Source organism: Lepisosteus oculatus, chromosome 18 (genome assembly GCF_040954835.1).
Source record: "Lepisosteus oculatus isolate fLepOcu1 chromosome 18, fLepOcu1.hap2, whole genome shotgun sequence".
Taxonomy (NCBI): Eukaryota; Metazoa; Chordata; class Actinopteri; order Semionotiformes; family Lepisosteidae; genus Lepisosteus; species Lepisosteus oculatus.
In genome coordinates, this window is record NC_090713.1 from 14,204,928 (window position 1) to 14,221,010 (window position 16,083).

The 16,083-nt window shown below is 45.8% G+C and overlaps 1 protein-coding gene across 1 annotated transcript in view; it reads right to left on the minus strand.

Moving 5' to 3' along the window:
- The window catches only part of LOC138223996 (latent-transforming growth factor beta-binding protein 3-like), a 50,930-nt gene extending 36,264 nt beyond the window's left edge, over window positions 1-14,666 (minus strand). Inside the window, exons 1-5 of the mRNA XM_069180183.1 lie at window positions 14,618-14,666; window positions 7,279-7,404; window positions 5,968-6,099; window positions 3,649-3,777; window positions 2,165-2,284 (exon numbers count right to left, since the gene is read on the minus strand). Of these exons, the coding sequence (XP_069036284.1) occupies window positions 2,165-2,284; window positions 3,649-3,777; window positions 5,968-6,099; window positions 7,279-7,404; window positions 14,618-14,666 (556 nt within the window). The remainder of the gene's footprint in view (window positions 1-2,164; window positions 2,285-3,648; window positions 3,778-5,967; window positions 6,100-7,278; window positions 7,405-14,617) is intronic.
- Between the last annotated feature and the right edge of the window lie 1,417 nt (window positions 14,667-16,083).

A 16,083-nucleotide genomic window follows, 5' to 3' on the forward strand; every position in this document is an offset into this window, starting at 1 on the left:
TTTATTTTAGCTGATTACTATCAGTTTGTGTTTGCATTTGTTCGTCTCAGTTGATCGGTTTTATTGTGCTTAACTTAAAGCTAACGCATTAGTACTTGAATTATCCGATAAGGGAGGGTTTCTGATGTCTTTGAGCCAATCATTCTATATACTGCAGTACACGATGGTGTAATTACGGTACAGGGGGGAGAATTTGGCTGTTCGCAACAGTTCACTGCACCGGACCCTCGTGGTTGTGGAGACCCTGCTGTCCCAACACTGCGGATAGCGAGCGTGGGGTGTCGCACGTATCGGAACACATCTGGAGCGAGACCCCCCCCCCAGCTAAAAGAGAAACCAGCCGAGAGAGGTCAAGGAAAGGCCACCCGAAACCCAGAAGGCGGAGTGTGTGCATGCAGACCCCAGCGCAGGACCCCAGCTGCCCCCAGCGTGTCAGCTTAGAGAGGGAGACCCGGCCCGACCGAGCAGGTCCCGACGCAAACTGGCCACCCCATTCGTCACACGAGTGAGTTCAACCCGCCCGATACGTGCATCGTGGGATTGCTCAGCAACTGCCTCATCTTCCGCCACCAGCAATGACCTACTGTATGAATCACACTCACCTCTTCAGGCTGAATAACTTACTGGATCATTTTTCTTTATCAGCTCCTTATCTGCGCAGCACTGCGGCACAGTGGTCAGCATTGCTGCCTCATACATAGCTCTGGAGCCCTTCAATTCTGGCCTTGTGGTGCTGTCTGTGTGGAGTTTACATGTTCTCCCTGTGTTCCATGTCTCCTAAGGGGACTCCGATTTCCTCCCGCACTCCAGAGACATGCTGGGAAATGCCTTGGCTTCTGGGAAACCGTGCTCTGGTGTGTCTGTGTCTGTGTCTGTGCTCTCTCTGCACTGCGAGCGAATCTCACAGTCTCGTTCCTTGGTCTGAAAACCTCACGCATTTGCGTCGAGTACTGGGTTGACAAAAAAAAACGAAGCGATGAACGGAAAATTGTGAAATTGTTGTGGAGATGAGCGATTCCATTAATTAAGCCATGTGTTTCCGTTCTATCGATATGATTAATGCGCTATTAATATTTTTGATGGAACATTTCACTCATTAGGGATTTGGACCCCGGAGAGCTGCGTTGGTCATCGATGAAGAAAAAAAACACAGAGAGTTTCCTCGCAGCTGAATCACTGGGTCACAGACAAATACTGTGTACCTTCGTCCCCCTGTCACTTCATTTTCAAAACGTGTGGGTTTCCTCCCACAGTCCAAAGGCATGCTGGGAGGTGAACTGGCTTCTGGGAAAACTGGCGCTGGTGGGGTGTGTGTGTGTGTGTGTGTGCCCTGTGATGGACTGGTGTCCCACCCAGGGTGTACCCTGCCTTGCACCTGTTTCTTCCCAGGATAGGTGCCAATGTGCCACCTTCTTAATATTCCCAAATTCCTTCAAAAGCTGCTATGGGATGACCAGTGTGCGCCGGGGGGGGGGGGGGTTGGGGGCAGGAGGCAGGCAGGGAGCTGGATCCGAGAGTACGTGGCTGGACTCCGCTGGGTAACGCTCCGGCTCGTGACACTGTGGGCAGCTGCAAACAGATGCATACGTCAGTGCGTGTCCAGAAGTGCCATCACTACAGCAGCAAGAGAGAAATGCCCACCCACCTGCTGGTTTCCATTCCAGCCGGGCCTAATGGGGCCTTAATGGAAGTAACAGCTGGGTTGACGGGTGTCTCTGCAGGTTTTCTACATAAGAAGTGACTTGGCTTTTGAAAGGCAGTGGATAAAAGCCGGACCTCCGACGCATGACAGGGCAGAAAGGGGTTCAAATGGATCCCCCTGATAAAGTCAGTTCGGGGACTAGGGCCGGGCTGGAATGAAAACCCGGCAGGTGTGAGTGCTAGGGCTTCCTGGATCAGGATTGGGGAAAAGACGAAAACGGCCGGATTCCAGCTAAAGGAGCAGAGGGAATCAATATCCGACTTGGCCAGTGCCCGTTCTTAGCGACTGCTCAGCCCTGTACCGCAAAACGCGATCTGACTTGACCTTTGACGATGCAGAGCAGCTCTTCATCTGTCGGCTCTGCTCTCCCCCCAGGCTGCCGAGAAACAGGAGGACGAGACAAAAAAAAAGAGACGATTTTGGGTGTCCGGGCCTCGGACAGTCGGGATGGGGGGGGCTCACCGTAACAGATGCCGTCCTTGGCGCGGTGCCCGGGGGGGCAGGGTACGCACTCGTAGGAACCGGGCGTGTTCTCGCACTGCTCGTTGGGGCAGGTGTGGGGGTCCAGACACTCGTCGATATCTGGAACCACAGCAGAGGGAGCATCTTCGTTAAAACTGGGGCGGGGGGCTGCCCCCTCTTCGAGCTTTCCTGAACCCTGTCTTTGGAATTCGCCAGGTCGCAGCGGAGCAGGGCATCCCCGATCTCGTGCTTATACTGGTAATAAACGTTAAAAGTAGCTTCTTTAAGTTACTTTACAGTAAGGGCACAGTGAGAGGAGCCTGGAGGATTAGACAATTACAGTGAGGTTTTGGAATACAGGAGGAAAGCAGAGGGACAGACACAGAGCCAGTTAAATTAAAACCCTTCTGAAGAAGGAGGAGGTTTGGAGTCTGGATTCGAAAGAGCTCAGGGGAGGTGACTCTCTGCTACTCTTGGGGACAGAACTCCACAGCTCTGGGGCGCAGCAGGAGAAGACCCTGATCTCGCGCTTATACTGGTAATAAAACATTTTAAAGTGGCTTCTGAAAGGTACTTTACAGTAAGGACACAGTGAGAGGAGACTGCAGGATTAGACAATTACAGTGAGGTTTTGGAATACAGTCGGAAAGCAGAGGGACAGACACAGAGCCAGTCTGGATTTGAGGGAGTTTAGAGAAGATGGCTCTCCGATATCCTTGGGGACAGAACTCCAGAGCTTTGGGGTGCAGCAGGAGAAGACCCTGTCGCCCCCAGAGTGTAGATAGGCTTGGGGGACAGATAGGAGACCAGAGTCTGAGGAACAGAGGCTGTGAGGTGAGGAGGAGGAAGACAGTAACTCAGACAGGTACGGAGGTGCCAGGCCATGCAGAGCCCTACAGGCGAGCAGGAGGATTTTGTAGTCGACACGAAACCCGACAGGAAGCCAGTGGGGGGACTCCAGGACGGGAGTGATGTGATCACTGGCCCACGGACCTGGTCAGGATTCTGGCTGCCGAACTCTGGGCAGACTGGAGTTTGCCCAGTGTGGATTTAGAAACCCCAGTGAGCAGACCATTCCAGTACTCAATTCAAGACGAGTCCAACATGTTGACCAGCTTTTCAGCAACAGTCGAAGACAACACAGGACGTAGTCTGGCGATACTGCTAAGGTGGGGGGGGGGGGGAATGATGTTTTTACAATATTTTGCACATGCAGATGAAACGTCACCCCCCCACCGAGGTCTTCAATTTAGAATGAAATTCAAGTACAGCGCCGTCCACAGACTGGGTGGTGGAAAAATGGAAAGTTAGATCAAAAGAAAAATTTTGAAAAAAGGAAGAGATTAATGAGAATACTAAAGAGAAATAAAGCAGAAATGCCAGCCAAACTGAGAATGAGACAGCGAGGAGAGAGGAAGGGAAGCGTGTTGTTATTGTTCAAGATGGCGGAGCGGCGGGGGGAAGTGGAGGGGGGGCTCGCTTACCCTCGCAGACGGGGTGCCGGTGGGACTTGCTCTTGTAGCCCTCGTAGCACTTGCACCTGTAGCCGCCGGGCAGGTTGACGCAGCGCCCGCTCTCCCCGCAGGGGTTGTGCTTGACGCACTCGTTCACGTCTGGGGGAGGGGGACGGGACGGAGAGGAGACTCAGAGCCGTCCGCTGTCCGACGACTGGAAATCTCCCCCCTCTCATAAAAACAAACTACCGATTTCGGCAGCGCGTCCGTGAGGTGAAAAAAAAAACAGCCCGTTGTTTCTGCGTTTGTAGAGGGGCTTCGCCGCGTATTAAACGCGCCTGCGAGACGTATTTCATCGGGAGTTAACGAGAAAGTTCTGTCCAGGTGCCTGATTGTGGGGGTGCGTAGACCCCCCCTCCAGGGGGACACTTTCACTCTGAAACCGTGCAAAAAGAGCGGGAAACGCCGATGGAATGAGGTCGACTGACGTGACGCACTTGAAATTAGTCTTCATGGCCGAACCATGTGATGGATGGGGCGCCCGTCGCTGCGATACCTCTAGTTTCTGGAACAGCGGAGTGTTTCAAGATGGCGTTCAGGGGGAGAGGCTGAGGAGGAATTGTGAGTTTTTCCATGACCTGAATGTTACGTTATGACATTATTTATTATAATTATAATATAGGTGGGTAGCTGCATCAGCCTGCGTAGGCTGCAAAGGAACAAGTGATTCCAGGCTGAAAAAAAAATTAGAAAGAGAGCACAACGTTTCGGCCGTGGAGCCTTCTTCAGGTGTGAGAAAGTTACCTTTGCCTACTGCCCTGTCTTTCTCACAGCTGAAGAGGGCTCCACAGCCGAAACGTTGTTTTCTTTCTTCTCTTTTCAGTATGGAATAAATCTATTACTTGTTCCTAATTATAATATAATAATGTAGCGCTATAGGGTTCAGGTAGGCACCCTCACCACTGCCACCTCAGGTCAGCCCTCCAAAGTCAGGGACTTGAACCCAGGCTTCTGGCATCACTCAACAGGGACCCAGCCTCTTGAGCCAAAGGGAGATCTCTCAGGCTGGCGGCTGAGGTCCCTGCTATCCACAGGGAAGGGTGGTGACGTCACCGCGCTGGTAAGCCTTTGTTCTCCCGCTACTTTACCTTTGCCTACAGCCCTGTCTCTCTCACACCTGAAGAAGGCTCCACGGCCGAAATGTTGTGTTCTCTTTCTTCTTTTTTTCAGCAGGGAATAAACCTATTATTTGTTCCTTTGCAGCCTACGCATGCTGACGCAGCTACCCACCTGAATGTTATATGAATGTTGACTACAGAAATATAAGGACGTAACAGTAGTTGTTTAGACTTCGGTAATAATTTAAGAACAGCTAATAAGGTTGTTTTTTTTAAGTTTAAGAATTTTGATATGAGTAGTACTGGGAAGAGAAAAGACAGCGCTGGGTTGTCGAAAGAGAAGTCTAAGATACCTCCATCGTGTATGTATAGCACTACAAGAAAATCAATGGCAACTAATGAGAAAAGCGAAACAACTGGAGGTGATGTGGGGAAAAAATAATGGAGATGCACTCGTACGTACGCAAGAGGAGCTCTAGACCAACGTCTCGGAGTAGATGTAAAACAGTCGGAATTGAAGGTCTTAAAAATAGTCCATGGACTGTGTGTTTAAAGAGGTTGAGGAATTGAAGAATTAAGTTTTGAAATAAGTAAATACTGAACAAGAAAAGCAGATTTAAAGACCTTGAATTGGGGGGGAAAAAGTTTGTAGTACAGCTGCTACAGAGACGTATGATTATTGATCTGGAGCACCTAGAGAATGCTTTTCCAGCTCGTTTCTCGTGAGTCACTAGTGTGTCCCTCCTTTGTGGGGCCCTAAAGATTTCGTAGGCCCCCAGTCTCTGTGCCTGTGGTGCCTCATGGGAAAATCTGGCGCTGGTTCTGCCATGCAGTAGTTTCCGTTTTACGTTGTCGTGCAGATTTGTTTTTATCGTGGTGTCAGTGTAAGAAAAGTTTTAACTGACCTCTGATCCCCACAGGAGTGTTGTGGTGTCTGGTGATGGGGTTTTTCTTTTTTTTTCTCTTCATTTGTCCCCGATAAAGTTTGATAACCAGCCAGGGTTATCATGTTTTTTTTTTAACCTTCCCCGAGTGAAGGAAAGCTTAGGTTAGGAAATTAGTTCAATTGTACTGGAGGTTGATAGGCTTGCCGGCACAGAATACTTTTAAGACGTACTTTAAAAGTTTTGTTTTTCGTTGAGTATTTGTGACGTTTTCCTTCTTCGAGAGGGATGTTTTTTCCTTGGTGTCTAAGGCCCCAGGTGGTACCTAAGGGACACCCCCCCCTTACCTGCACAGGTGCGCTTGCCAAGGTGAATCTGCAGCTTGTAGCCATGGTTACAGCGGCAGGTGTAGGACCCGCCCGTGTTGATGCACTGGCCCCGCCCACTGCCGCAGGGCTCCGCCTCGCACTCGTTGTCGTCTGAAACCTAGAAGGCCTCCTCATTTCACCACAGTTAGTGCCCCCCCCCTCCGGTGCAGTCAAACAGGCAGGCATCTAGTGGGATCTTTCCTCTTACTGGGTGTCCTGGCCAAATTTCCCCCTGGCCTTTACCCATCATGGCCTCCTAATAATAATAACTCTTCAGGAGGTGGTCACAAGCTCCACTACGCCTAACGGGAGGGGCAGCGCCTGTTGAAGGACTTTGCTGAAGTCATCAAACAGCGGGCAAAAACAACAGGCGTCACCATTCAGCTGAAAGAGAGCAGAGGCCCTGGCTGCCCAGTGCCCAGCATAGTGCTAACTGTGCTCTGGCAGTTAAATGAACCCTGGTCCATCCATCTATTGTCTAACCACTCTATCCAGTACGGGCTCGTGGGGGAGCCGGAGCCTATCACAGCATACAACAGGCGCAAGGTGGGGTACTCCCTGGACAGGACGCCAGTCCATCACAGCGCGCACCCACAGACACACCTGTCCGATTGCCCCAGAAGCCTATTAATCTCCCAGCCTGCCTTTGCACCATAGGACGCGAGCATGGTGAGACCATGCAAACAGACAGCACCCCCAGGTCTGGAATTGAACCGGGGTCCCCAGCACCGCCAGGCAGCAGTGCTGACCCAGGGTTCATTATGTTGTCACCAGGTCCCTCTCTGAGCTCAACCTCTGCCTTCCCAGACCTACCCACCCGGGAACAACTCTCCCTCTAATTTCTAATGGCCTGTGTGCGCAGAAATTTGTGAAAGTTGTGCAAATTTCTTTCCCAGTGACAAAAACCTTGTGCGCACTAAATTGAGCGTATGTCAAATTGTAAACCTGAAATTATTTTTTTGTTAATATAGCCATCCTCATAGAAGCATAGAGATCCAAAAGATCCGGGACAGCTATTCCATGAACCCAGTCATAGAGACCGAGTGTCAGAGCGGGCAGGAGCAGGGAGGTACGAGACTACAAGAGCATTGATATTGACGATCAAGTAGCAAAAATAATGCACACAATTTTTTGTGCGCAATTCAATTTCCTATGTGCACTGATTTCATGACCTGTGTGCGCATGGGCACACGCGCACGGCTAAGAGGGAACGTTGCCCAGGACTCTCTGAGAGCCAGCTTGTGAGCAGCTTGTGAGCAGCTTGTGAGCGGCGGGGCACGGGCTCCTCACCCACACAGTACTTCCTCTGGGCGTGAGCCTTGTACCCAGTGTTGCAGAAGCAGGCGAAGCCGTTGGCAGAGATGATGCATTCTCCATGGCCACAGATGTTCCTGTTCAGCCTGCATTCGTCCGTCTCTGGACAGAGGAAAACATGGAAGGGGGGGAACCCACAAACAATTAGTGACGGAGCAGCTGATGATCACAAGCTTTCAGGCAAAAATAAAACCAGAGGGCACAAGCAGAAACTATGGAGAAGTGCATTTAAATGAAACAAGCTGCCATGTTGTTGAAGCAGATAGCCTGGCTGCAGTTAGGAAAGACTTTCTTTACACAAAGGGTGGTGGGAGTGTGGAACAAGCTGCCTAGCCATGTTGTTGGAGCAGGTAGCCTGGATCCCGCAATGAGGAAAGACTCCCTTCTTTACACGGAGGGTGGTGGGAGTGTGGCACAAGCTGGCCAGTCACGTTCGTGAAGCAGATAGCCTGCTTTCTTTCAAGAATCAGCTGGAAGAGGTCCTGCAGTTAGGAAAGACTTTCTTTACACAAAGGGTGGTGAGAGTGTGGAACTAGCCATGTTGTTGGAGCAGGTAGCCCGGATCCTGCTGTAGCGGCAATGCTTGTTAATAAGACAGAATAAGTGTTGCTGTGCTTTCCCAAATGAGGCCCCATCTCTCTCTTCATCTCTGGTGCAGCCACAGAGAAACTATTCATGCAGGCTGATTTAAGGTTTCCTTTGATAAGGGACAGCTCCCAAATGGGGATGCAGTTAGCTAAGCCTGGCTATCATGATCAATGGTCATCCATTGGCGCCTATCTGTCTAGGTAGTGCCAGATGGACATCTGGACTGCATTCCTATGTGTCAGGAGTAAGTGACTCATATCTCACCTTGATCAACCAACCAGGGACTGGTAGGGCCGAGTAACCCATGTGGGACTCTGATGCCAATGAAACTTTCAGCCAATGAACGAATTGAAGTTCCTCATGGTAAAAACAGGCAACACAGAGAGCCTGGAGTAGGGGAAATTGTAGGAGACTATTCTAAAGAGAATTCTAAGGAGAATTCCAGGGGTGCGAAACAATTCCAGGGCAGGACGGCCCAGGAGCAGAAAGGCTCCCAAGGGCAGGACATTCTCGCAGCGCGCCTCCTGACCATCCTGAGACTCAGCCTGGACAACCACGGAACGGCCAGTGTGTCCGAGTGCCAGAACTTTCCTTTGTTCTAAGAGTCGAGAGCGGAGGTTGCCAGAGAGTAACCAAAAGATCCACCCGAGGTTAGCATCAGCAGCAAGCCGAACAGGTCAGAACTGTGGACAGCTGAATCACTATTCAGAACTCCTATTCCTGACTTGCTGGGACCCACAGTCATCTTTTCTCCTGTGCACAAACTTTGCTAGTTAAAGCCAACACTAACTAGCCGGTCAGTGAACATCAGCAGCGCACCGTCGCAAGCCGCACAGCACAGCCTGGCACCGAGCCAGAGAGCGCGGATTGGACAGCAACAGCCTGCAACTGTTTCTTTGTGCCCGCAGGAGATCTGAATCCCCAAAGATTGGATGAGTATTCAACTTCACTGCATTACTGCTCGAGAATTCAATTGTTATCCCAACCAGTTGATATCAATTTAATTCCTAAGAATTAAATGTACTTGTTTTGAGTATCTAATGTAGAAGTTGTAACCAAGTTCATTTACGAAACGGTCTTAATGAATGATATACTGAACATATGTCCTCTTGATATGTGTAACACTTTGTAACTGACTGAATATATACCTTTTGTATTCTGATAACCCTCTCGATAAGATCTGTTAGGTTTATCTGCATATTTTATGTATTAATAAATGTATCCTCGTGTATTAGTACCTGTGTGTTTGCGTTGTTTGAGTTATATCGCAAGGTTGGATTCTAAAGCCATTAAAAGAATAATTTTGTGACTTACTGCTACAATTAATAATTGTCCCAGTAAATGCCCAAACCCCTACAGAACTGGTGCCTTGTGAGAGCACACTACAGTCTTCATGGTTAAAACTGTGTTTACGTGAGGCACAAAATGTAACATTTCATTTTGAATAAACTCCAGGGGAAAGTAAGTCTGTGAGCGTTATGCAGTTTTGCATATTGTCAGGAGCACTAAACCCACAGTGCCAGCAAAGCTATTGGTAGTTTGTAGGCACTGTCATTGCACAGTTACTTTGGTAATTTTCCACAGTTATTCTGGTATTTGTCTTGCTGTTCTTTGGTGGCATTAAATGATTAAAGTCCCAGTGATTTTTACCAGGAAGGTAATTGCTTTGGTTTCACACAAGAAAAAGAATGAAATTCTATACAAAAAACAAAACAAGCTCACAATACTTAACAGAGACAGATAGATATTCTCCATCCCTCTACTTTAAACAGGACAATCACCATTGTTTTTCAAGTTCAGCATTGAAGTTCAATGTTCTCCATACAGTATGTTTTAGCCAGAAAATTATTTTTCTTCTTCAGGCTGTGTGTGAAACATTTGCATTTATACATTATGCATGTAGGTAGTTGGGTCTATGCAGTAAGACTACTGTAGCAGTCCCTGTGTCCCCGGGAAGCAGTGATTCCTTGAAGAAGCCAAGAGGATAGTGAAGATTAGAAATGTGCAGATTAGAAGAGGTTTTCTGGGGAACAGACCTCACTCTTCAATATGAATAACCCAGATACATCATGTACATAATGTGCATTCATTTAGTATGGACTGGTGTTCAAGACATGTGAACTGACAGCAAATTATTGAGTTTTCTTTTTTTAAAAGAGTAATTTTCTTGTATAACCATGACTTAAACACTTCTCCAAATTTATAAAGAGAAAAACAAGATTTATTATATATGGTATATATTTAATTTTATTATTATTTTTATTTATATATTAGATTTATTTATTAGAATCCTTCACGAGACAGTTTCACTGATGAAATCATAGTGCTGTTACAACAAAGACAGCAATGCCCTGTTCTGTCTCCCTCTTGTGGTCAATGTTAATAACTGCAGTCAGTGTTTCTTCTTGAGGTTCTGTTTGATGATCAACACGTCTCAATGGAAAACATCCAGATCCCCAGTGTCTCACAGTAACTTCTGTGATCTGTCTATAGATATAGAGTATATTGCTTTCTATTCTACATAAACAATACAAGTCACAAGATAAATATAGATATATAGTTATGCAACAATATTGAAATATTTTGTTTGATTATAATGCTAATAGCAGAATGAGCTATAATGCTAATAGTTTGTTTGATTTGTCATTTTGAGTTTCGTAGTCTATTAAGCTTAATACTTAAATACATCTACAGATCCTTTCTGTGTGTTTATTACACAAGATTTACTGTATACATGATCAAGTAAAGGTTTATTCCATGCTGAAAAGAGAAGAAAAGAAACACTGTTTCAGCTGTGTAGTCTTCTTCGGGGAGACCACCTTTACTTTTTGCCTTTGCAGGCCAACCCAGATGATGCAGCTACGTACCTACTTGAACTATTTATAAATGATGTACAAACACAGTCTGTTTAGAGATATAGCAGCTCTGCAGCTGTTCTAACTCTCAGTCCTCAGTGGTTCTTGTTGATGAGCTCCTGTAGAGCTGAGGGAGGTTTTTGTACAGACGTGTATCACTGTGTGAGAGGGTAGCTACTGTATATTTCTGCTGACAGTAATAATCTCCTGCATCTGCAGCCCTATTAATAGGACAGCACCTCCTACAGGGCAGCAGCTGAATTCCTGATACAGAGGAAGGTCTGCAAACTGCTGCTCTTCAAGCACCACTCACAGAAACACAATCATATTATTGATTTGCCATTGCAGTCCTGACCAGGACTGGCCTTGCTTAGGTTCAGGGTCACGTTTAGCCAAACATTTTGGTGATATTTAAGAAAGATATTTATTGCACATTTCTGAACTGGACACAACTTATCAAAGTGTTTACTTAATCAATAAAATTGTCATTCCGGAGTAACCACTTAGCCTTTTGCATAAAACACAGCAATTCATACAGCATACACTGTATACAGCAGTAACTGATCTTCCTTGAGGTATCATGAATTGAAGGGATTTTGCAGATAAACCCCAAATCTTCTCTGTTTTACTGAGGTTTTCCCAAGCTCAGGCAGTAACAAATCCAGTGTTCTTTTCCCTGCCCTCGTGTTATTTGGTTTTGAACCTTCATTTCTCTTTTCTCACTCTCTTGTAGATTTTTTACACCTTTAAAAACGTGGAGTTCAGCCCAGCAGACACTGTTGGGCCCAAGGCTGCTGATACAGTCCATGTGATATAATGAATGACACAAAGTACTAGCAAATCCTACAGGAAAAAATATTTGACTCACTAATCGAAACAATGGGCAAAAAAATCACTCTTCTTTGTGAATAATGATCCGAAGCACAAGGCCAAAACCTCACTGAAGAGGTTTGACAAGAACAGACTGAGAGTCCTTGAGTGTTCCAGTCCCAGTCAAAGCCCAGATTTGAATCCCATAGAAAAGTGATGGAGAAACTTGATAAGTGTGGTTCATTAACTCTGTCAAGAAGAATGGATACAATTACAGTATCCCACAGTGCAAATCCAGTACAGACCTGTCCAAACCTGCATCCTGTGTAATAACTGAGCTGAAAGGAGCACAGTGGTCTGGGTTGGTGATGAATCCTACATGCAGGCAGGCAGACGAGTGAGCAGGAGGGCAGACAGGAGAACAGGCAGTAGACTGCAAGCAGGTGGGAGACATTCAGCAGCCAGAGAAACAGTCCTGTGGCCATACTGTGGTCATGCAAACAGGATTTGAAGGAAAAGAATCAATGTGCACACACAAAAGGAGTATAGTCAGGTGAAGTGAGAAGGTCTGTAGCACAGGAGAGGATCCAGACAAGGTAGAAACTGTCTGGGTCAGAGATGGGAGGAAACAAGCGAAGCACAAATGAGATCTGAAACATAGTATCACAGCCTAGTTATGGCTGTATTCCATTGCAGTTGATAAGAAAGCTCAGCTTATCTTTGATGACCCAATCCAACCTCTTCATTCCTATTTCCAAGAACTGCATCTTCAGTCTGGACTCCTGTGATGGTCAGAGTGAATTCAGTCGCAAATCCACTGCCACTGAAACGCTCTGGGATCCCAGTCTGACGGGTAGTTGCGTAATAGATCTGGGGAGTTTAGGAGCTTCCCCAGGTTTCTGTTGGTACCAGGCTAGACGGTTATTACTGTACACTGCAGGACTGGTCTTACAGCTCACAGTGACTGCCTGTCCTTAGAGAACTGATCTCATTAATGGAGTCTGAGTCACAGTTACCTGTCCACTGGATTCTGAAAATAATTAAAAAATATTTGTCTGATCCTTGACTGAATTTAAGAGAGACATTGACCAACATGAGTCCTCAGTAGGTGAGGTCCAGGGATAGATCATAGCATCTCACTCTTTACAACATCTCCCTCTGCTGGAGACTGTGGGGAGAGCATTATCATTACAACCCTGCTCTCCTTATGATCTCAACTTTCTCACACAGCCTGTGCTCAGCCTCCAGGAGACAGCAGCTCCCTGTAGTAGAGAGCAGGGACTTGTAGCCTCCAGTCGATAGTAGAGGGAGGCTACACTGAAGGCTTTTCTTTCCACTTGCTGGAAGGTAGAGTTCACACTTTCAGTATGATACAGTATATACAGGGAATTCAAGATAGAGTTTGCTGTTGGGTTTTGAAGAGCCTCCAGAGGAAAGTTTTGCTTTAATAAAAACTCCTTGCACTTTTTATATTATTTTACAGTTGCAAGTTTTAATGTGCTGAGGCCACATGATCCACGGGCATTAAGGTTGAGAACTGTCACAAGTAGATATTTTTATAGCCAGCCTTGTGTGGTTAATTACCATCTCCCTGCAGTCTTGAAGGAGCTCTCTGTTCTTCACTGTGATAATACCATCTGCAGCTGAGTGTTTTCTGTGTGTTGCGTCCTTTTTATACCGCAGGGAAACTGTAACCTGTTAAAGGCTTCTAGGTATTTCTCTATATATCCTTGGACATGTTTATTGTAATTTCACAGTGGAACGTTATTGTTGTTTTAATTTTGTTGGATTTTATTTTAAAATGGAAGTATTTGCAGTATTTAAAAGAAGTCTTTGCCACAGCCATTAGACTCCTAAACTCCAGCTCTTAATTAACCAGCCCCCCACTCACATCCCACTGTTTCTGCACTGAACTCACAATACTGCCTCTGCTGGGCTTTTGCACTCTGCTGCTGTCTGAATGCTAGTGAACACTACAGCTGTTATACTTCTACTTTATACTACTGCTATTGTATTCTGGATTAATCGCATGCATATTCCTGCCAACCACAGTTTAATTTTTTTAGTTTTATTTTATACTGTTTCTTACCATTATGCTGTTGGCACACATGCCATTATGCTCCTGTCTCTAGCAATATATGTTGTCATCTGTTATGCCATTTGTTATGTGAGGAAACAGGCAAGTAAGCATTTCATTCATTTCAACTTGAGGTGTGAACAAATGTGACCCTTGTGCTTGATTAATAATCAATTATTAATCAAAATTATGGATTATATTTTGTTAAGTGCTATTAGTATTAGACTATTGTATTTATAGAATAGTTTAAAGAAAGCTATTATATCTTAAATAGAAATATTTCTGTCATATGATGTTGTTTGTTCCTGTTTTATCTGGGGTATGAATATAGCTGGAGCCACTGTGTCTAATCATGAAACTCCATTTAACTACAGATATGTCATTCATGAAATTCAGTGTGTTTGTGTGCAATTGAGGTCCTCCACAAGCTAAGTTCTATTTCATTGTCTTCCCTCTCAGCACCTGCACTAGGTCTCAGCTGCAGCAGTGCAGTTGCTGTGCAGTCCTGCTGAGGGAGGTTTTTGTACGGCTGTGTAACACTGTGTGAACACACCACCACTGTGGCAACTCTGACAGTAATAATCTCCTGCATCTTCAGCCTGGACTCCTGTGATGGTCAGAGTGAAGTCAGTCCCAGATCCACTGCCACTGAATCGACTTGGGGTCCCCAAGTTAATTTTATTTACAAGATAAATCAGAAGCCTAGGAGCTCCTTCAGATTTTTGATGGTACCAGGCCATGCGTTCACCTGCTGAGCTACTGTAAACTGGACTGCTGGTCTTACAGCTCAAAGTGACTGTCTGTCCTGGGAGAACTGATCTCACTGACGGAGTCTGAGTCACAGTAACCTGTCCTCTGGACTCTGAAAGGAATAAGACAGAACAAGAAATACTGAACGTTATACTAGAATACTGTTGAAATATGTAGTACAATATTTGTTTCCATATATCATCCACAAAATCTTTCTGCTGTATATCATTCTTACCTTGAATGCACAGAAAGAGAACAAAGATGAAGATGGTGATGAAGGTCATTGTTGCTGTGGGTTCTGTTGCCATGAAGGGCAGCTTTCAGTCATGAAGTGTTAAACTCACAGGGCTATAAACACTCCCAGAGCAATGAAGCATGTGCTGCCAATGCAAAGTGTCTCCTCTATGCAAATTGTCTTCCTCTGTCTGTAGAAAATGGAGAGGAGCAGTTTCTGTAGTTGTTAATTAAAGCAGTGTGGCTCTGGTATGCAAAGCACTTTCTTCTCTTGTATATAAATCCTGTTTCAGACCATTCAATGTAATCTGAGCAGTGCGCAGAGGTAGGACTTGAAAATGGATGGATAGTTTTCCTCTGTTCTGCATCATTCATTAATCGCAGGGTTTTGAAAGATGAGAGAGAGGGGCTTTCTCTCTGATCCCTGACTGAATTTAAAAGAGACATTGACCAACATGAGACCCCAGTAGGTGAGGACCAGGGAGAGATCACAACCTTTCACTCTGTACAACATCTCCCTCTGCTGGGGACTGTGGGGAGAGCATTATCATTACAACCCTGCTCTCCTCACAATCTCAACTTTCTCACACAACCTGCGCTCAGCCTCCAAGGGACAGCAGCTCCCTGTAGTAGAGAGCAGGGACTTGCAGCCTCCAGTCGAAGCAGAGGGAGGCTACTCTGAGGGGCCGTTTTTTCCATTTGCTGGAGGGTAGAGTTCACACTTTCACACACTAGTCTGATGAAGTGGTTTTGTTATAAACAGGGAATTCAAGGTGGAGGTTGGTATTGGGGTTTGAAGAGCTTCCAGCAGAAAGATTTGCAATGTAATTATTCTTTCTTCTCAAGTTTTACTGTTCTTAGGCCATGTGATCCACACCACTTAGGTTAAGAAGTCACAAGTAGATATTTTTCTAGCCATTCCTTCACCCTTTGGGGTTAACTACCATCTCCCTGCAGTGTTGAATAAGATCTCTGGTCTTCATTGTGATAATGCCATCTGCAGCTAAGTGTTTCCTGTGTGTTACCTCCTTTTTATAGCCCATGGGAACAGTAACCTATTGGAGGCCTCTGTATATTTCTATATATATTTCCGGATATGCTCACTGTGAGTCCAGAACATTGTTGTAGATTTAATTTTGATGGATTTTATTTGAAAAAGGAATATTTTAAATCCAGTTTTATTAGAGGTCTTCCCCACAGCCATAAGACTCCAAACATCTTCCCACTCAAAGCCCCTGAACTCACAGTACTGCACTGCTGGGCTTTTGCATACTGCAGCTATCTGAATGCTACTGAAGATTACAGTTGTTACTCTTCCCAATCATGTATTAATCAAAAACATGCCTTTACTGTTCAGTGCTTTTAATATTTTAGTCTTGCATTTTTTTGAATTGTTTAAATGAAGATACAATATCTTAACTATAGATTTCAGTCTCTTGTTTTTAATAATAATAATATACTTTATTT